Source organism: Lepisma saccharinum, chromosome 6 (genome assembly GCF_977018435.1).
Source record: "Lepisma saccharinum chromosome 6, izLepSacc3.1, whole genome shotgun sequence".
NCBI lineage: Eukaryota > Metazoa > Arthropoda > Insecta > Zygentoma > Lepismatidae > Lepisma > Lepisma saccharinum.
This window is the reverse complement of record NC_139234.1, coordinates 30003631-30024778: the sequence shown is the minus strand read 5'-3', so window position 1 is coordinate 30024778 and position 21148 is coordinate 30003631. Positions and strand designations below refer to the sequence as shown.

Here is a 21148-nt window from a genome sequence, read left to right as displayed (position 1 = left end):
TATATAATTTATCTCTTTTGACTGATTCATATGCTCTTTTAAAATCAATGAATACCTGATGGACACTTTGATTATATTCCCACTTTTTCTCAAGTGTCTGTCTGATGAGAAAAAATAATCAACAACAAATTACCCAACAGAAAATTATGGTAACAGTTCGTTATATTGGAGACACATTAAAATAGGATATTTTGCATTTCGCATGGTTCGTACTTACCAATTGTGTATTGCGCAACATAGTTCAAGGTGCCATTATGCTTTTTACACGAAAACAAACACAATTTTTCACATAGAGAGTAGTTTTTGTTATTCCTTTTTTCGCTTCTGTAACACATAACATGGTGGGCAGAGGTTGACTACTGTTGTAGGTATGCAGTGTTTCCAACCTTCTTCACCAAAAAATACCTACTATTGTGTTTGTCACGTGTGCAAATTGTAGAAGGGGGTTGGAAACACTGACAGGGAGTTACATCATCAAACGCATGCAGCATCCGGTTCACGTAGTGTTGAAATTTTCGTTGAATCTGTTTGACTGGGAATTCATGTATTTTTGAAGAGAAATATCTCTCCAACGCCCAATTGCCATTACTTCCATTTGCTTTCTGTAAATGAATCGGATGTTGCACACGTTTCATGATGTAATCTCCTGTCACTGTTTCCAACCACGCTGTTGTTTTACAAGAAAATGACGTCCCGTTTTTTAACTATGTATGCCTAACCGAACCAAACCTAACCTTACCGTGAATGGTTTGGGGGGCTATGCGTGAATGATGTTTGGGGTTATTCGTGAATGGTGTGTGGGGTATTTTCCGGTTATAACCCCAAATTTTAACTATGTTTGCCTGGTACTAGTTTACTATGGGGGTGACACCTATAAATAATTTATTTTGCACGTTTTTACATAGCTAACGTACTATTTTGGAATGCGGAACATTTCCTAAGGTGAAATAATGCATTTCTAACTAAGATAATGTCTATTTCTTACATTTACGAGTACTTACTGTTACTTGTTATTTCCATTGTGTAACACACATTATGGCGATAGTGTACTGGTTCATTGCACGTTGTGCGAGTGTTTTCTCGATTTATGCAGTGTTGCAACCTTGTTCACCGGAAAATACCTACTTTCGTGCCCGGATTTGAAATTATGCTAATACCTCGCAAACCATTGACGTTGGCCTCAGAAACCATTGATGTTAGCCCCACAAACCATTTTCCGTAAGGTTAGGTTAGGCAAGCATAGTTAAAAAAAAAAAAAATACTCGACACGTCATGTTCTGGTGAAAACACTGAGTTTAAAACACTGACTACGGGGTTTACGGCATCCAACACACAGAACATTGTGCTCTCGTGCAGAAAGCGAATGGCGGCAGCAGAAACAGCATGTCGGACAGAGATTTTCACAGAAAACAACATGTATTCACATTAAAATGGATCAAAACTACATTCACGAACTTCCACAACGCTACAGAAAATTATTTCCTTAAGTACTTTCTCCTGTAAATTTAAAGAAATCCATCACCCCCATAGTAAACTGTTACCTGTTTGCCTAACCTAACTGAACCTAACCTTACCGTGAATGGTTTTTGGGGCTATGCGGGGATGATTTTTTGGGGTTATACATGAATGGTGTGTGGGGCATTTTTCGGTTAGTAAGGTTGGAATCACTACATATTCACTACGCAAGTCAAGCTGCACAGCCAAGTCGCGACCATATGGTGTTAAGGAAGCGAATAAACGAAGAACAATATTAACTGTTAATGTCAGAAATTGAAGTTATTTTCGCGAAAAAAGCAAAGTAACACCTAAAAGAATGTTTCTGAATGGACAACAGGTAAGTACCAATGTAAAAAGTGGCGAAATAAACGAGTGAGACGTGTTCGGCAGATAGGATATAGGTACCGTAGTGGGTCTCCGATATAACGAACTGTTACCAATATTATCTATGTATGTGGTTGTTCTGCATAATTTTTCGAAACTCAAATCAGATTTCTCCAGTAAAAATTGATAAAATTGCATAGCTCACACACAATCTCGTGTAATATTTTTATTAATTCATAGAATGAATTCATTTTGATGTAATGTTTCCATACATATCAACAAAAACAAACATTAGTGCAAAATACACACCGAAACATTTAAAAGTTCTGAAGCTATCACTAAATCAATCTAGGCCTAGTTCAGTGCGTACCTGGCTATTAAAAACTAGTTTCTGTCAAGAAGACAGTCCATCGATGTACATACGACTAGAAGGAATACAAAACGTTCTGCAAATTATGAAATCTACTTCTTAAATTTGTTTCTAAAATTTCAATTGCGCTCACTTGCCATAGCTAATATAATCCAATCAACTTGTAGAAAAGTGCCACCGAAGCAGACAGCCCAAATTTACACTTGTTTTCACACCTATTGTGGCACTACACAACACTTGAACACACGTATGAAGATTTTGTGATGAGACTTGAGAGCCGTGAAAAATCTTATGCTCATTTTCCAGTGTTTTCACAAAGATTTGTCTCCAACAAACAATTGACCAACCAAGAGTTTGGATTTATATTTATATTCATTTATTAATGTGAAAAAATAATAATATAAGTGGTTCAAAAACCATAAAATGAGAGAGAAATAAACTACTGATCATGCTACTTTTTATTATAGAATCAACCAATGTCACTGTTTCAAACAATCGAACTTTGCATTCTTGGTTGTAAAAATCTATAAAGATTGCAAACCTTGGAGTTATACGTTATTAATTAACAAATAAAAGGAATCTTGTCAAATTATGATGTATAAAGTATATTAATGCATTGAAGAGAGGGGGCATGTGTTCTACATGAGTGTGAGCAACAAACCCCTAGATATAAGATCGAATTGTAGGATTGTATCGACAAATTCGATTATTTGTGTTCGTTCGATTTCCTGAACTACATAAGAAGGAAATTGCCGAAATCGTAATAATTGTCTGGGCGCTGTTTGTGTTTAATGTGAAAAAGGAATATTAAAATACGATGAGCGATTACACGTCTTGGGACATATCTAAGTAGAATGTATGAATTTATATTCATCGTAAAGTAGACTAGTAAACAGAGGAATAAAATGGAAGAAATAGATATTAAAAGTGTAGAAAGTGGGAGTGTCGACGATGTTGTTAAAGTTCTTAGAGAATTCATAGAGAAGGTTAGTTTACTTTTGACACTTGTTTTTTCTATGCTTAAACAAAAATTTTCAAAGCCGGTAAACGTCTGTAACTCGTTTATTCTGTAATTGTTGACATTCGTAATTACCTATTCTGCATTGCGAGATATTGTTTAACAAGGGATTCAGCTTTTTTTAACGAAAATAATTTCCATTTTCAAGATATCGAGTAATTAATCTTCCTTGTTTTCCCCCTTCCGTAGTTATTTTTCGGTGAAAATTAGTACTAATGGAACCTAATGGAACCTAACCTAACCTCACCTCGTAGGCATATCTCGTCCCCGTGATGGTTCGTGGGGCTAACGTCAGTGGTTTGTGGGGCTACCCGTGGATGGTTTTTGTGGCTAACGTCAATGCGGTGACAAGGGATTTAGCTTTTTTTTAAAAGAAAATAATTTCAATTTTCGAGATATCGAGTAATTAATCTTCCTTGTTTTTCCCCTTCCGTAGGTATTTTTCAGTGAAAATGAGTGCTAATGGAACCTAACCTAACCTTGTAGGCATACCTCGTCCCCGTGATGGTTCGTGGGGCTATCGTGAAGGTAACACTTTACTATACGTGAGACAGATTTATTCAAATTTACAGGAGAAAGTACTTACGCAAATCATTTTCTGTAGCGTTGTTGATGTTCGGGAATGTAATTTTGATTCATTTTAATGCGAATGCATGTGGTTTTGTACGAAAATCTATTTCCGACGCGCTATTGCTGCTGCCGCCATTTGCTTCCTGCATGAGAGCACAATACGCTCTCGTATTGTCCGTATATGCTAAATTGAATGAAAGGAGTGCTAATGGAACCAAACCTAACAGGCCTAACCTAACCTAGTAGGCATACCTCGTCCCCGTGATGGTTTGTGGGGCTATCGTGAATTTTTGGGCTAACATCAATGGTTTTTCTGGCTCGAGGAACGATCAACGGTAAGCTATCGCCATGTTGTGTGTGGAAATAAACAAGAACAGTAAGTACTCGTAAATGTAAGGAATATACATTACTTTCCTAACAAATTCAATTATTTCACCTAAATAAGTGTTCCGGAATGCAGAATAGTACGTTAGCAATGTAAAAAAGTGAGAAAGAAATGATTCCCAGGTGTCTCAGGTATAGTAAAGTAGTACCATCGTAAATTTTTGGGGCTACCCGTGGATGGTTTTTTTGGGCTAACATCAATGCAGTGAATAATCAACATACACACATGAATTAATGGTGAAATAACTTGACCGATGAGAGAGAACACTTGTACGACCTATCACAAGTCTACAGAAACTCAATTACATAAGTACTTTCTCCTGTAAATTTGAAGAAATCCGTTTCCCGGCTTTGAAAATTTTAATATTTCCGGCAATAATTTATAAACGAAACTAAATTGTACTGGTCTCACTGCAGAATATGGGTTGCTTTTTCCTCTAAATAGATGAACAAACTTTATATCCCCTGAAAGTACGTACCTTCTACTTCCATTTTCCGGTGTTACTTTTGCGATTACTACTATATTATTGCACGTAAAAAATTATTTTCCTGCTACTAAAAGCAATGCATTTCTCCATTTGTAAGCGTCCAATTTGTTTACGTGCTCAAGTGTTGTGCGATAAGTGACACCCTTCGTTCCGCGGCATTCACGGCTCCAGATTCCACCCACACACACACACAGTTTCTTTCATTTCAGACGAGGAATGCTTACAAGGTTAGGTTAGGCCTGTTGGGTTGGGTTCCAATAGCATAAATACAATGAGAAATGTTTTTCCTGCTACTAAAAGCAATGCATTTCTCCATTCGTTCGCGTCCATGTTGTTTACGCAGTTTCTTTCATTATTTTGACGAGGAATGCCTACAAGGTTAGGTTAGGTTTCGTTAGCATAAATACAATGACAAATTATTTTTTAGGCTAAAAGAACTAAACCTAGCTAACTAGCAACATAGGCATTTTGTGCTTTCACTAGATTTGTGCAGAAATGTACTTTTTCCTTCGTTGCTACGATTTCAATAGCACCCAACCTGGACACTTTTTCCGTTTCTGTTAAAGAAAAAAAAATTTCAGCACCTTAAAACTTACTTTTCTCGATTACTAACTACAAAACGTTACCAAAATATTATGAACCGCGTTCCTCCTAAGCAGCCCATATTCTGCAGTCTTACCATTGTACTCTGTGGTACAATCTGCCGTGGGCTGTTGATTGTACATATGCAGTGAATGCTTTATCACAACCAAGAGGACCATTGTTGTGTTTCACTTGTTGTTCTGTTGGTCTGACAGCTGCCTTCGAATTTTTATATTCAATTTGGTTGATCATGGTAGCTATAGTGTAGAACTGACGAAGCTTTTATGTAAAATTATCTTTCCCTTCTAACAGCTAGGCCTGCTAACTAACAGCTGATGTACCTCCAACAGGAATGCAATATCGACAATCATTTTAGAAAAAATAGAACTGTGGTGTGTAATAATCCCCCCCCCCCCCTTGCTCAACCAAACAAGAAAAATAGAACTGTGAGTACATACAATAGTATTGTTATCTTTGGAATCTGTGAAGAAAATATGGTCTAGGAATAAAATATAATGTGTGTGAACAACCATGCATTTGTTAATTTTCGCACTTTTTTTGTGTGTTTTTAGAATAATCAGGTGTTTACATTTCCTGATTTGTCCAATGATGGGAAACGCCGTGAACTCTGGTCAGCCCTTTTCCACAGATTGGAAGATAAAACATCTTCAGTGTGTTTCAAGTCATGTTTACACAGCATTCGGATACTCAGGTTTGTACTTCTTCTTTACTGTACAGCATAAGAATTTGTTATAATTTGGGAAAATGAAGTTGATTGTATGGTTCAATTGTATTATAAAAGTAGTATATGCACAGATAACATAAGTACTAGCATTTCACTTTTATAAAGAAAACCATTGAGTGAGGAATATGTATTTGCTAGAGTTATTCCACTGAAAAACTTCAGATCCAGTCGATTAATGGATTGCAATAGGCATCAGAGTTCATGGAACACAAAGAAATTGCGTGTTTAATATTACACAATTGGAAAATGGTCAGTATCAGTAAAAGTCAGGGAGCAATTTTACAATACCGGACACTTCCCCAATTTCTTTCATATTTCGCATACTCAATAATTTAGGCCTCCTAATCACGAATCTGCGGTTAAAATTTGGTGCTCATGCAGGCGCGGCTCGTGCATTATTTACCCGGGGGTTCACTGAAGTCATGTGACATATATTCAGTTTCCGCAAAATAGACTTCCTTCGCCTAACAAAAGGATGGGGGGAGGGCTTAAAAGATTTGTCCAGATTTTTTTTACCTGGGAGTATAAGGTTTTGTATTAGGGGTGTGCGAATAAATTTAGGGCTGAAACTACAATAAATTGTGCCTTTATGAAAAAAGTTGAGTTTTCTTGGAATGTCATGGACGTCCTCAAGTAGGGGCAGGTAATATATTTTTTTTCCCCAGGAGGAGCAAAAAACACTCTTTCAGTCTGAAGTTGCTGCAACGCTTTTATAATAATTACCAAGAATTACTGTGACTGAAATTAAATTATATGCGTGTAATATATAATTTCTGGTTTACTTTCGATTTCCATGGGGGGCGGCCCCCTTTTCCCCTTCCGGACGTCCATGCCGACTAATCAGAACTGGTCCTACATTTATTAAAGGGAAATGGCAACTAATGGCATGTGCATTATAGAAATCAAACCTGAGACCCTTTTCATTGATACGCGACAGCTTTGTTCAAATTTGGGGCTGGTCGACCAGCACACGCTTTTTTTCAGTGGACAAGGAAGTTTGTTTAAGTTAATTATGTGCATTTCTATCGGTCATTTCTTACCTGCGCGGACAGCAACGCCTACAATGCATCAAATGACATAACCTAGGTAAAGTCCATCCCTCGCTTCACTCGCAGCATCACTTAATACTTTCCAACAAGTATCCAAGCACTTCAAAAACTAACAAACTTGAGACGATTGACACCGAGCGACAACGAGTCACGTCTTCGCGCCATTCTTTCTCTTTCGCGAACCCGAAGTGTTTCCACCTTTAAGGAAAAACCTCTGAATGCATGCACGAGCTATTTTGGTAATGTATCTCCTTTATTTTAAATCATCGCATCTAATTCCAGCTTTTATTTGTTTCCACTCATCCATCTCTGCCACAATCTTGCATTTATTCCAAGAAGTTCGGTGCAAAAATGATACAAAGAGAATATTGAATATGTAATGTGTGCGCTTCAAACTTGAACCGCACACAGCAACACTGGAAGGGAGGAAGCAGCGAGATCGGAGCCTTGTCCCGCGCCTTCTGCGAGAGAACGAACTGCGCATGACCGTTGGGTGTCGACATAGGTTCTGCAATCTCATCTTCCATGTATTTTGTCCTATACCCTCCTCGAGCTTCTGCTCCCGCGCGAAGCTTTCACAATGGCAAGAGCTGTCCTGTGGGGGTTCAACTGAGGGTCTGTATCAGGGCGGCCGATTCGCGGTTTCTTCTTCTCAGCAAAAGAGTTTGCCGTATTACGGGCACAAATACATGACTTATTGTGTAGAATTTTTAGCGAAATAATGTGGAAATGTAAAGACATTGTTTATTGTTCATTCTCAAGGTGATTATCGTATATTACTGGGGGTTCACTGATCCTGTGCGCTATAGGGCCAACCGCGCCTGCGCTCATGTGTAAAACTTGCAAAATAAGCGGGTCCGCAACCGACACCCTCGATTTCTCAAGAAAACCCATGTTTATCACAAGATTTTGTTTCGAATACCTAAATAACGAAATATATATTCCTGATATTACTATGACCCCAAATTTTAAATATGTTAGCCTAACCTAACCTAACCGTGCATGGTTCGTGGGACTATCCGTGAATAATTCGTGGGGCTACTCGTGCATCGTTCGAGGGGTGTAAGGCTAATTGCTACCATGGATCTTCAAAATCTTGCGATAAACATTGGTTTTCTTGAGAAATCGAGGGTGTCGGTTGCGATTACGGGCCTGATTATTTTGCAAGTTCTACACGTGAGTGTCAAATTTTAACTGCAGATTCGTGATTAGGAGGCCTAAATTATTGAGTATGCGAAATATGAAAGAAATTGGGGAAGTGTCCGGTATTGTAAAATCATACCGAAGTCAGTTTGCTTATATTGGTTTGTAATTTGTCAGTTTTTTAAAGAAAAAATTGGTCAGTAAAGTATGTATTTTTTGTTTTGATGACTGCAATTTGTAATGCCCCTGCTGAGTGGCCAAGTATATTAAGTGGTTAACTTCAATCTTGCCGCAAAATTTCCCAATTTTCAGTGTTGCCACAAGCAGAATGCACAATTTTCCTTTCATCCAAACTTACCCTTCACCTTAGGAAAATGGAAATTGTGATTGCAAATGTTAATCAACTACTACACTCTGTTCTGGAAATCTTTGGAACTAGTGAATGAAAGCAAGTCTCTGTACAAGTAATATCTCAACAGAGCTCAACCAATGAACACGTTAGAAGAAATGGGATTTCGTGGAGAGGAAAAAGTGACTGCAACCACCAGCATGTTCTGCTTTGCTCTGACCATTTGCTTTCTCCCATTCTTTGCTGCTATTATTACTATTAATTCGGATGATTCATAGAAAACATTAATTCACATAATATTATAATGTATTGAATTTATAAAAATAGAGAGGGAATAATGAAGGTTTTTAAATTTTCTTTTACACAAATATACTTCCATTTACCAGTTGAAGAAAATCAGATAAGTATTTCAAAGTCCATTTTATGCGTGGATAGGGTATGGGCAATTCCATGGGAAATAGGACATTAAACTTAAAAAATGAAATGCATTTTTATGACAAATACTTAATGACAAGAATGTCATAAATTTTCAGTTCAGATACTTATTTGACCCAGGAGACCATATTTTTTTAGGTACATGTGCGCATATTGTTAATCATCATTATTGCAGGTTGTTTTAGTAATATTTTTAGAGGCTTAATTTATATCACAGACTGAAAATAAGTATCACTTTGTGAAAACCAAAGGCGAATGTTCATTTTCATCGAAACATTTAAACATTGTGAGGACATAATCATGCTTAACTCTCCCTTCAAACATGGCCACTTTTCTTTTTACGTCAGTAACAGAAATTATTATTATGTGCAAACTATTAGCTCTAAACAAGAACTGCCAATGCATGTTCTAAAGAACAGAAATACCAATCAAGCAATATAATTTTTACATGTATTCTACACTAAAGCAGAAGATACTAGCATTACTGACGTAACAGGGTTACGTCGGTAACGATGCAGCAAGAAATGCTTCAATTTGTGCTTTTAAAGGTACGTTTTATTTATATTATAGCTGAGAAGTAAGATGCTACCCATATCAACTGCTGAGAGGTTGGAATAGAAAATAAGCAAAAAGCATTGTGTAAAGAATTGACTATACAGGGTGCCTGGAAAAAATTGTACCTATTTCATCTTCGTTCTAATAAATCCGCATGCGAAGAAACGTGTAACAAGAACTGAAGAGACAACAAGAACAAGACTAAAGATGTTTCACTTGAAATACGCTTCGTGCGCATGTGAACTGTTTGTGAACAAGTGCTGACCAAACAGCAGAAAGGGTTTTGTGTTGCAGAATATGCATAAATACACCTGTTATCACAGTTCAACGCAGTTGTTGGCGTCAGTTTTGGTTTGATTCACCTGATAACAACTCCATTTAGCATTGGAATGCATAATTTTTGGAGAAATGTTACCTGTGCAAAGGCAAAACACTGGTTGCCCATCATGTTCAGTGGAAGCAGTTCGACAATCCTTCCAGCATAGTATCGGGAACTTGGTTAGAAAAGCGAGTAGTGAGTTAGAAATGCCCCACACTACAGTATGGAATATGCTTTTTAAGAGTTTGCACACAAGGTGAAACTTGTGCAGGCACTCAGTGAACCATATAAAGTATTTCCTTGACCTTCAGCATGAACATGCAGGACGAAGGTTGGCTGAAAATAAACTTGTGATGGATATTAACAAATTTTTGGGAGGTTATCTTCCTTTTGTTGTAAAGAACATGCTTGTACCACATTATGGAGCTGAGAATATGTGCTTTGAAAATCGTAAATATCTTTTCCAGACACCCTTTATGTGTGTGTGTGTGTGACTATCCATCTAAATTTTTACATATATATTAGTTAATATTTTTCAAGCATAATAAGTGAAGAAAAACTAGTAGAGTAGGCCTCCCCGATGTCATCACCTTGTAATCAAAGGGGTCCTGGGTTCAATACCTAGTGAAGGCACATAGTGTTTCGGATCGCACTTTAAACTGTAGGTTTAGTCCCAATTACCCTTCTGTGCCTAAAATGGCCAAGAACTCAGCAAACTTGAAAAGTGATGCGTAAACTAGGTCATTTAATACAAATAAGAAACAGTTGCAAGAGGTTCTCAGAAATCCAAAAATAAGATTATTGCATTGGAATGTTGCAAAAATGTTAAATTGTCTTGTTAAAGTAGTGTATACTATATTACTAAAGTGTATTGCCCATGTTTTTCAGAGAGGTTACGTCAGTAACGAAGACATGTTACGTCAATAAGTTTAGTAAATTTTGAAAAATGTGAGAGTTGAAATAAGCAAATGGTAATGAGACTAATGTAAACTACATAAGTGTGGCAAAAATAATTTGTATTAAGATTGTTTTTATATCTTAATATCTCACAGATTTTTTGCAATATGCATGGAATTCTAAAAACTACGTCCTCTTCATGTTATGTCAGTAACAGTGTATTTCATATTCTGTTGTGGGAATCAAAATAAGAGGCAACCAAATTTTAGTGGTTATTATTATTTGCATATGAACAATCCTTTTATGTGCAGTGGCAATATTGAATAAAGTTATGCAAGTGCAGTGAAAACTGCAAAAATGTGTCTCAAGAACACTTCTGAATGTTACGTAAGTAACGATCGAATGGCCTGTAATCGGGACTGGACCTACAGTTTAAAATGAGATCCAAATCATTGTTCATCCTGGTTGAACTCTGCTCACCTTGATTTTTTACAAAGCAACAGTGTTACCACTACACCATCTGGAGACCATAGATAGTTATTGTTTGTCCAGGTTACACTTGTACTTTATAAGTTAAATAAAAAAGGACAAATCTCTCCTAACTTGCACTAAACCATAAGGCAGATGGGAGGACAAACATTCTCAGTCTCAGCCATAGTGAATATGATGCGGTCAGTTCCATGCTCCGGTTGCCTTTACTCTCGAGGGTTGCCCACAGGTTGACTTTATGCAAGGAGATTATTAGAAAAATTTCCTCGATTAATTGCTCCAGGGATCGAACATGGGTCTACGTTGCAGTTAGATGCCCTTCGAACTGGACAACTGTTACTCTAAAATAAATATCTCATGTAAGGAGGATGCTTAATAAGATTACTTGAATATGTTGTACATTTAAACATTTCTCCTTATTTTGTTACAGTCGAGACAAAGCAGAGCTGAATGATCTGATTTGTGATGACTGGCTGAACATACTTTTACAACATGCAGGCTTGATGTCGCAAGAGGAGGCATTGACAAAAGTAAACGAACCTGTGGATTTTGATGGTGAGTAGTACCTTGCTTACATTTCATGCTTTATAATTTCAATATTTATTAGCATAAGCTGAAACTAGAACTTTGATTTAATATAGGAATACATTAAGTTCATGTAAACTTTGTGTTTGTAAAATGGGATTTCTACAGAACTTTTCTTTCCAGGTGCAAAAAGCAGTGTTGTTGCATGCCTGATTTTTGCCCAGTATTAAATGACACATTGTTGTGCTTTCAACATACACCCTTCGCTCTCAGTTCAGGCAGAAGAGGCTGAGAAAGACAGACCCATTCATTTGCTAACTGGTGGCAACTCTTAGCCTCACTTGCCCCTTGGACAGTAAACTATTCTCTAAGGTATAAGTTTGGCAATGCAGTAAACCACAAGAATTCCCCATCACCATGGCAACTGGATCAACCTGATTGGTTCAATGGTTTATGTGATCCTCCCAGCCTTCCTATGCAAAAGGCAAAAATAGAATTCCAAATTGGTTCTTTCATTGTGCAGTCTTTATGAGCGAAAAGGTCATGAATATTGCCAGGATTGGAAACTGAAAAGTCACTATATATTTCCCTCCCAGCTGGCTTCTTTTTTGGGATATTTGGTGTACAATTTTTTTTTCATAATTCATTTTCAAAAACTGTTGCAGAGTTGTTAGTATGGCATGCTACTATGCCAGATGTCCCAGATTCGAATCCTAGCCTGGGCATGGATGTTCTTTGCGAGTCTCCCTTCATCATATCATCATTCATCCACATTGTCGCAATTTAGCCCAAAGTGGCTAAATAACCAAAACAAATCATTTTCAACAGTGTTGAATAAACTTGATTTGACTTGTATGTTTTATCAACATACAAAGTGTTGAAGACATAACACTTATTTATTATTATGTTGAATGATTATAGAGATATTGGAAAAGTTATTTAAAAGTACCTGCAAAAATGAAGGTGTTGGTTTTGCAAAATGATTGGTACCCTGCATTACCAGAATTTGTTATATTTCTATAAATATCCCATTTTCAAAATTTTGATTGCAGAGGACACATAGATAAAGTTTTGGTAAGTACGTATAATGTAGAACAGTACTGATCATTTTTTTTTTTTTGGAAGCTCTTGTTTTCTTAGAGCAATTTCAAATCTTGTGACTTTATTTATTCTTTCTCGTAAATATGGGAAAATGGTGGTGTAATATAAAATTTATTTTTCTAGTTATGCTGGAGGCACAAAAGTGCTTGTGCAATTTGGTGTACAACAGTCAAACTGCCCAGAAGATTTGTGCAAGGAATCATGCCGTGGAAGGAGTAGTATTAAGACTGAGGACGTACAGAGATCCCGAATTGCCACATGACATCAAGTATTTTGACATGAAGATGCTATTTCTTATCACAGCTCTATGTATTGAGGTCAGGTAAGTTCTTAAATGGTAGGTATTTTCCTACACTAGGGTGGGAAGGTAGAGTGAAATGCATAAATGTTACCAAGCAAATTGTCCATCACCATGTTTATTCTCTTTGTTTTCCATGATGAGGGGTAAACACCAAGCTAGTCAGCGGCAATTAACTTATGCATCACTATATATAAAATCCAGTTCTTAAAAACATGGGGTGCAAGAGAAAAATTAATAAACATAATCATGGACAAATTGCCGAGGGATACTAATGAAATGAAGGATTCCTGGGTTAGATTCCTTGCAAGTGAAAATTTCAGTGATTCAGGTTACACTTTTAACTTAATACATTTCACACAGCATATCCAAGCATAAATTAGGTTTAAAACGAATGATATCAAAATAGAGATGTGAGGTGTTTCCTTCATATTGTTAGGAATGTTGATTGAATACGTGAAAATAATTTTAACATGTGCAGGCTGATATTTTATTTACAGCTCCATTTTTTTTTTAAGGAAACCAGGTTTGTGTCTTTTTGAAAATTTAATCTGATTGGTAACATTAGCCACTAGCTTCAGGTAATATCATAAATAAGAACTTTTATTTCTTTAGTAGTTAAAATTCTTCAATTTACTCATTTTGATGTACTATACATACATCATTCTCAAGATCTCAAACATAAGATTAAGGTGAACATCCTAACATGGTCTTTTGCCAGGACGTGGATTGCTGAACATATTAAATGGGGCAATGTAAAATGTGGGAACATAAAATTGGGCTTTGCAGTGTGTTTTTAAAAGAAGCCAGTCAACAATTTTAAAATGTATATAAATTCCTGGTAAACTTCTCAACACTGTTCCAACTAAGTCCATCATTCACATTTATTTGTTGATGGAATTTCTGGTGTGGTGATAATGGGCTTACCACAGGTGAAATATGATCTAACCATAACTGAATTCTGCCCAATGGTGTATGCTTCCATTTTCTCTTCAGCTGCAGGATTTTATTTCTTGCAGCAAGTAGTCAGTTCTACCAACTCTATCTTCAAAACTTTCTCAAATACAGGATAAATACAAATTTTCACAAGCTCATGAATCGTGTTTCCTTCAGAGAAAACAAGTGGCTCACTTAATGCAAGTGTCAAAAAAAATATATATATGTACACGCACCAAAAAAAAAAATGAACATGGAGTTCTGTCATCAGAGCTTGGCAAGTCAAATTTTCATTTACAGCTTCAAATGTATGTCCTCATGTGGCACCGTTTTTTTGTTTTTTTCTATGAATGAGGATAATTCACAGAAATTTCTCAGTTGTATCACTAGAGTTCGCACATGTTTTGGAACTTTTTGCTGAAGTTTAGGTCAGAAACTAGAAAATATTTGAAATGATCCTTAAGTAAATGCAAATATTTCCAGACCAAAACTCAAAGACGAGCACCACGGCCTTACTTACCTGATGGAAGTCCTGGACCTTGTATTGAAGGAGGCCAGCGGGGACTGCGGCCATGGGGAGTGCGAAAGAGGTGCAACACCCAACGATTTTCAAGCAGGGCAGATTGTACTGACTGTAAGTAAACCTATAATGTTCCTAGTTTGAGGCTGATGCATTATTATGTGAAAGTAAGTCTTGAAAAAATTAATGATTTGAAAGTACATGAAATATAATTGTTTTTTTCAGAGGTAGACAAAACTAAAAATAAATCAGGTGCCAGACCCTTTTTCTCAGTTTTTTTTTTTTTTTTTTTTTTTGCAAATGTGGGCTAAGCTACACATTTTGAAATGTAATCCTAATGCATTTAATTTATTAATGAATACAAGATTGTATAAAAAGTAATTAATTCCTGCACTGAAGTGGCCTTCCTAAAGAAGGCTAAACTGGTAACAGCATGAATAATATATGGCAAACTCTCTATCGCTGCAAATTTTAAAATTCAGGTAGTAACAGTGCAAAGATTTATAATGGCATATTTATTATTCTGAGTTAATGATACATGTATTACAGAAACTGCACAAACATTAAAAAAAAAACATACTGTACTCAGTATTAAAAAGAAAGTAATGGGAATTTCCATTAGTGAATTCCAAATATTAATTTTTTTTAGAACAATTTGAAAATTCAAGTGCCAGGAGAAAAAATGTTCAAGTGCAATGACAACCATGCAACCCTGTACAACCCTGGTCATACAGGTTGCGTGAGTAGAATTGGCGTGGAAAATACATGAAGGAAAAACATCTCTAAAAGTTCTAATTTTAAACATTTATTGAAAATTCCAGAAACAAGAGCAAGGTAAAGCTTTATAGATCGAACTTATTCAATGACCCCGGAAGCGAGATCAGGCACATTTTACAACCTCAGGAGACGAATCTTGAAATACCTGGCAGATTCTCTTCTTCGGCTCACCTTTATTGTTACAGACAGTCTTATTAGTGATCCTTTCAGCCACACTCCACAAATAATAGTCAAGGGGATTGCAGTCAGGTGAGTTTGGAGGCCACGTATCAGAGCTAACATGGTCAAAAAATGTTATCCTCGAACCACTTCTGAGTTTTCCTGGCCATGTGCTGGTGCAGAATCTTGTTGGAACACGTATAGTCTTCCTGTAGGCTTGCCTACAGTCACCAGAATGTTTTGGTACACATTTTGGTTTACTCTCAGACTTTCTTCAAAGATGTGGTGGGGGGGGGGGATAACATGCCCCCCGTCACTGCTGATGAAACCGAAGACCATGATGTGAACAGGAAGCTTTGTTTTCATGGCTCGGGCACATCTTTAGGACTCTCAGCCAACCATTGGTTGGCTGAGAATGGCCCAGACATCGAGAAATCTTACAAATTGAGATGGAGAGGTCATTGTCAATGAGTTGCTGCACATTTAAAATGAAAATGTTACTTCTCACCCTCTGTTCAACTCGATTTTGTGTCTTTCTGGCAGTCACAGCCTCCACATCAAAGTATGAATTGACTAACTGCATCCTAATTCTCTGAATTGTCCTCAGTGGCAAGATTAACTGGTCTACGATGTCATTGTTGGTCATCCCGGCACAGGTAGAGTAGACTATCACCTTCCTTCTCCACTCCTCAGGCCACTCATAATCATCCAATCTTTTTGAGGTCTGCAGTCTTACTGATAACTGAGAATCTAAAATGAAAAACATGGATCAAGAAAAATCTTGTATTATTTGTAATTTCCTGTTTAAACTTGTGCCAATTCTACTCGCGCACCCTGTAAATGTGTTAGCAGATGTCTCCCAAAATTACATCAAATATTGCCAGTTATGATTTTTTAATAATACATATTCTGCATATAAAATAACTATAGTGGAGTATTTATTTCACTGTTGTTTTTTTTTTTTTTTGTTTCATATCATAAGATTCAGCTCAAGTGTTATCATAATGCCATAAAACTTAAGGTACACTGTATCATAATTAAAATATAGTACCATTCTCAATTCAAGACATTGCTAGAAACTTTAACGTTTGAAGTATGAAATTATGGACATGTATGTAGTGCCAAGAGTGTTTTGTTCTCTTTTTTAAAGTTAATAAATGTGAATCTCATAAGCAATACATAATTGATATTGTATTGAAGTATTGCACAAGAATAAAATAAATATTATGGTCTCAACTTGATTCACCAGGATCAACATGTGGACCTTGCGTGTGAAGTGTTGAAGGTGCTATTTAATCTGACTGCGAAGTCCAGCTCCCGTAATTCAGGGGTTGATGAGGAGGAGGAAGCTCACTTTCTACGGATGGTATCCATCCTGAGGGACTTACTGCTCTGTAGTACACAGAGTCGGGAGAAGCAAGACGAGCTTCAAACGTAAGTATAAGCAGACTATGAAATATAAGAAAATCATATTGAGCTTGTCTAGGTGCATGACCATGGCACTCATGAAATTGCCTCAGATAAAACTTCACCTTCGGAATATTACAAAAACAGGATACATTAATTATTCCTTTGAATAAAAAAATATAACTCGGGAATAATAATTCTGCCTTTCTTCTCTTGTCCTGACCTTAATGTAAAAACAAATAATGGCAAGGTAAGTTCTTGTTAAAATTCGAGTTAGGTGTAGGGTGACTAACTCCCCTGTATTTCCCAGGATTTCCTGCAATAGAGCTAATATTTTTTTATCATTTTGGCTCCCATATTGACATTCTATTTCTCCCGTTTTTGTTTCACAATGAAGATCACAAAATTTTATTATATTCCACTATAATAATACAAGTTCGCTGAGACATTCAAAATTCAAGTCTACTACAAGATCTTGCATGTTTAACCTTTGGCGAATGGGAGTGACATAATATCTTGCCGTAATTGATCAGTACTAGATGCGTAGTTCTGTGGCAGCAGTGCATAAATACATATAGGTTAGAACTAAGAAATATGCAAATTTGTAAATTTTTATTCTCTGTTGTGATCTGTATATTATATCAAGTGTAAATTAATTATTTTGTTTAATATTATCCATTCCATGAATATTTACTGGATTGATGCCGTACTGCTAAAAATGCACAAAATTTTCCGCGACTAAATCTCATGTAAATTAATGCCAAAAGTTGGAATGAAAATCTCCCTTAAATTCATGGCCGAATGTTGGTCATCCTTGTTAGGTGTCATCTTGTGCTAAATGAGTGGAATGTTTGTGTGAATAATAGTTGTATCTTTTATTCTGCAGACACACAATTAATTTATTAATGTGTATGCCAAAGAACTGCTACGAAGAATTGATAGTACCAATATCAAAAGATTCAAGGGATATTCCAAAAGATTTAGAGTATGAAGGAATGAATATGGAAGCCATTTCAGTTCTTCTTAGTTTTCTCAACCAAAAACTGGAAGGATCTCAGGTATGGAAACATAATATTAATTCAAGCAGGAATAGTTTTAAGCATACGGAGGAGTTGAAATAACTATCAGCAAAGTTGCTTGTCAGGGTCTATCCTTGATTGAGCATCAATATTTGCATCTTTTACCCTTGAGTAAGGTGAATTGTTAATTTTTATATAAAGTTCTTCACAATCGTCCATGTTACCTTATTTGTCACAAATTTGTAAAACTGAAATTAAAACAACATATCTTATTGCAGTGTGTTTTGTATTCACCAAATAAACATTGGTCTTCTTCAAGAAAACAGAAATTTCTTCATTTCAAGTTATGTAGTTCAAGATCGAAGAACTAGAATATGATCTGTCACGATCATTTGGCTGTACCTGAAGAATTTTCAAAACACACCACAATAAGGTACTTTGCTTAAATTTATTTTTTTTACAAATTATGAGAATGTCTTTTTGGTGACTATTCTTTTCTTGTGATTTTCGTTGAGTATTATAGAAATATTCAACCACCCTTTAAATATATTTATTTTCACCCCATCATGAATCAGTGGTAATGCAGGCATCATAAGCTGATAACCATTTATATTATGTAATTCCAAACTCCAAATAGTGTACTGTACGCTACAAAAATCCCTTTATGAAAGTCACTTTACAAGTTTTCAGACTCCATTCATTAGGACTGCAATACTTAATTTAAATAAAGATAATGATGGTACTTTATGCCACTTATGATCCTCAATGATGAAGTTTTCAAAATTAAAACAGTGTGAGATGATTATAGAGTTTTTGATTGATGGATGTTATTTATTTTACTTTGTTTTTCTTCCACCTTTCACTGAATGAATGATACAAAGATGAAATTGATGAGAGGACTGTTACAAGGTGTCTACCAGTCAAGAAATTATACTTGTCAAGAATTGTTGCTATTTGTTTTACATTGTTATATACCTATACTGGGATTTGATAAAATTGAATTGAGTTTTGAGAGTGTAGAGTGGAAGAGAAGAATTTTAGTTGTGTTTGCATTGCATATAGTGGAGCCAACATATACATGTCGCCAATTTTCAACCATCTGAAAGCCCTCCACGGTATTTCCAATTCACAAATCTAGATCGTCTTTCTTTTAGCTTGTAACTATAGGGTTATTTCCTAAACCTCCATGATGAGTAGAGTTGTGGAGATTAATACTGTTATTGTCGGGGTTTTTTTTCTGTGAACAAAATCATGCATACAGTTTAAGTCCTCAAACTATACATATTCGTTTGAAGCCTATAGAAATGTATAATAAATGTGTTAAAATTTAGTTTGAAAATAGTTGGTATCTGACAAAAGCATCAGTTTGAAATTTGGAAAAAATATCTTGGGAAACCTGCAATAATACTTGAACTTTGAGGCAGAAGTCACCAGGTGTTGTATTGCTACATTGCCTCTGAACCTTTTCTCATGCTTCTATTCCAGGTATTATGTGAAGTTTTCTTATATTCTGGCATTTATTATACGTCACATGTGTTTTGAACAGTATCCTACTGCATATTCAGTTACATATAATATGCATACCTCAATTCTAATATTGATATTCTCAATAACTTAATATGTAAACATTTCTTTTTCTAGCCCTTTAAATCACAGAGGGAATCATTGTCGCCTATTCTCACTGTACTTGTTGCATGTGCACGAAATCATCGAGTAATGAGGAAATACATGCGGTTGCAAGTTCTCCCTCCACTAACGGACGTAATGAATAGACCAGAGGAAGGAAGCACACTTCGGAACAAACTTTGTCGCTTGCTTACAACACCAGTATCGCAAGTAAAGGACATAGTAGAAGATCTTATATATGTGCTGTGCAAAGAAAATTGTAAGTTTTGTTCAAGTTTGTTAGTGACAGTTATTTTCTTAAGGGTGTTCAGGGGCTCATTTCTTGTCCTGTTATTTGGTCTAGGAATTAATTCGTGCGGTTGTTACGCACACATTGAAGCTGTAGTTCAAACACAAAATACATAAATACCTTAAGAAAAATATTGTCCATTGCGAGCCACCACTTTCGCTCATCTGTCAGGCAAGTTACAGATTCCGTGGCGAAAGAAGTCCTCATCCTTTGAAGCGATCCAGTCGGAGACCCATTTTTCGATATCTTCTGAAGAAGTGAACCGCTGTCCAATCAAATCGTTATTCATGCAATCGAACAAGTAGTAGTCCGAAGGAGCAACATCTGGTGAATACGGCGGGTGGGGTAAAACTCCCCATCCCACATTTTCAAAATAGGTTTTGACCGGTTTTGCGACATGTGGGCGAGCGTTATCATGTTGAAAAATAAGTTTATCATGTCTGTTCTCCCATTCTGGTCGTTTCCTGGCCAGAGCTTGCTTCAAACGCATTAATTGTCGTTGATAATGTTCTCCATTAATAGTTTCATCCGGTTGCAGCAGCTCATAGTACACCACACCTTTCATATCCCACCATATGCACAGCATAACCTTTGCACAGTGAATATCTCGTTTCGGTTGTGATGGACCTGGTTCACCTGGCTTCACCCAGGCCTTTTTTTGTTTCGGGTTCTCATAATGGATCCACTTCTCATCGCCAGTAACAATGCGATGCAAAAACCCCTTTCTTTTCTGTCTTTGAAGCAGCAATTCGCAAATGGTTTTTCGTCTTTCAACGTCTCTGTCTTTCAATTCATGTGGAACCCAATGTGACATCTTTTGAATCATTCCCATGGCTTTGAGGCATTTGGAAACTGTTGTTTGATCAACGCCTAATGCTTCTGCAAGTTCTTCCTGCGTTTGACACGAATCCTGATCGAGCAATGCTCTCAATTCTTCGTCTTCAAATTTTTTTGGCTGTCCAGGTCGCTCTTGGTCTTCCAGGCCGAAATCACCACTTCTAAACCGTGCAAACCACTTCTGATACATTCGCTCAGCTAGCGCATGGACACCATACACTTCCACCAAAATACGATGACTTTCGGTAGCACTTTTCTGCATGTTAAAGTAATGAAGCAGAACACCCCGCAAAAACACTTTATCTGGCACGAACTGCGCCATGTTCAGTTGACAACAAAATGCTGTTGTTGACGCGTCAATCAACTGCCCTATACTACGAACGATGCGCGCTGACAGGAGTTTTCAACGCATGTGTGGATACACGGAACTGTGGGACGAT

General features: G+C 36.6%; 2 protein-coding genes across 5 annotated transcripts in view; one reads left to right on the top strand and one right to left on the bottom strand.

The window, feature by feature from the left end:
• Pgant6 (Polypeptide N-Acetylgalactosaminyltransferase 6) overlaps positions 1 to 2453 on the bottom strand; it is a 58055-nt gene extending 55602 nt beyond the window's left edge. The window contains exon 1 of one of the 4 annotated variants that reach the window (XM_083123716.1): positions 2192 to 2453. The gene's annotated coding sequence lies outside the window, so the exon portion shown is untranslated. The remainder of the gene's footprint in view (positions 1 to 2191) is intronic. The other 3 variants (XM_083123713.1, XM_083123715.1, XM_083123714.1) reach the window with 3 other exon arrangements.
• A 486-nt stretch (positions 2454 to 2939) lies between these two features.
• The window catches only part of ric8a (ric8 guanine nucleotide exchange factor A), a 31223-nt gene continuing 13014 nt past the window's right edge, over positions 2940 to 21148 (top strand). The window contains exons 1-8 of the mRNA XM_083123712.1: positions 2940 to 3177; positions 5806 to 5945; positions 11645 to 11769; positions 12964 to 13162; positions 14558 to 14708; positions 16780 to 16964; positions 17824 to 17995; positions 19598 to 19841. Coding sequence (XP_082979838.1) covers positions 3097 to 3177; positions 5806 to 5945; positions 11645 to 11769; positions 12964 to 13162; positions 14558 to 14708; positions 16780 to 16964; positions 17824 to 17995; positions 19598 to 19841 — 1297 coding nt within the window. The 5' untranslated portion in view covers positions 2940 to 3096. The remainder of the gene's footprint in view (positions 3178 to 5805; positions 5946 to 11644; positions 11770 to 12963; positions 13163 to 14557; positions 14709 to 16779; positions 16965 to 17823; positions 17996 to 19597; positions 19842 to 21148) is intronic.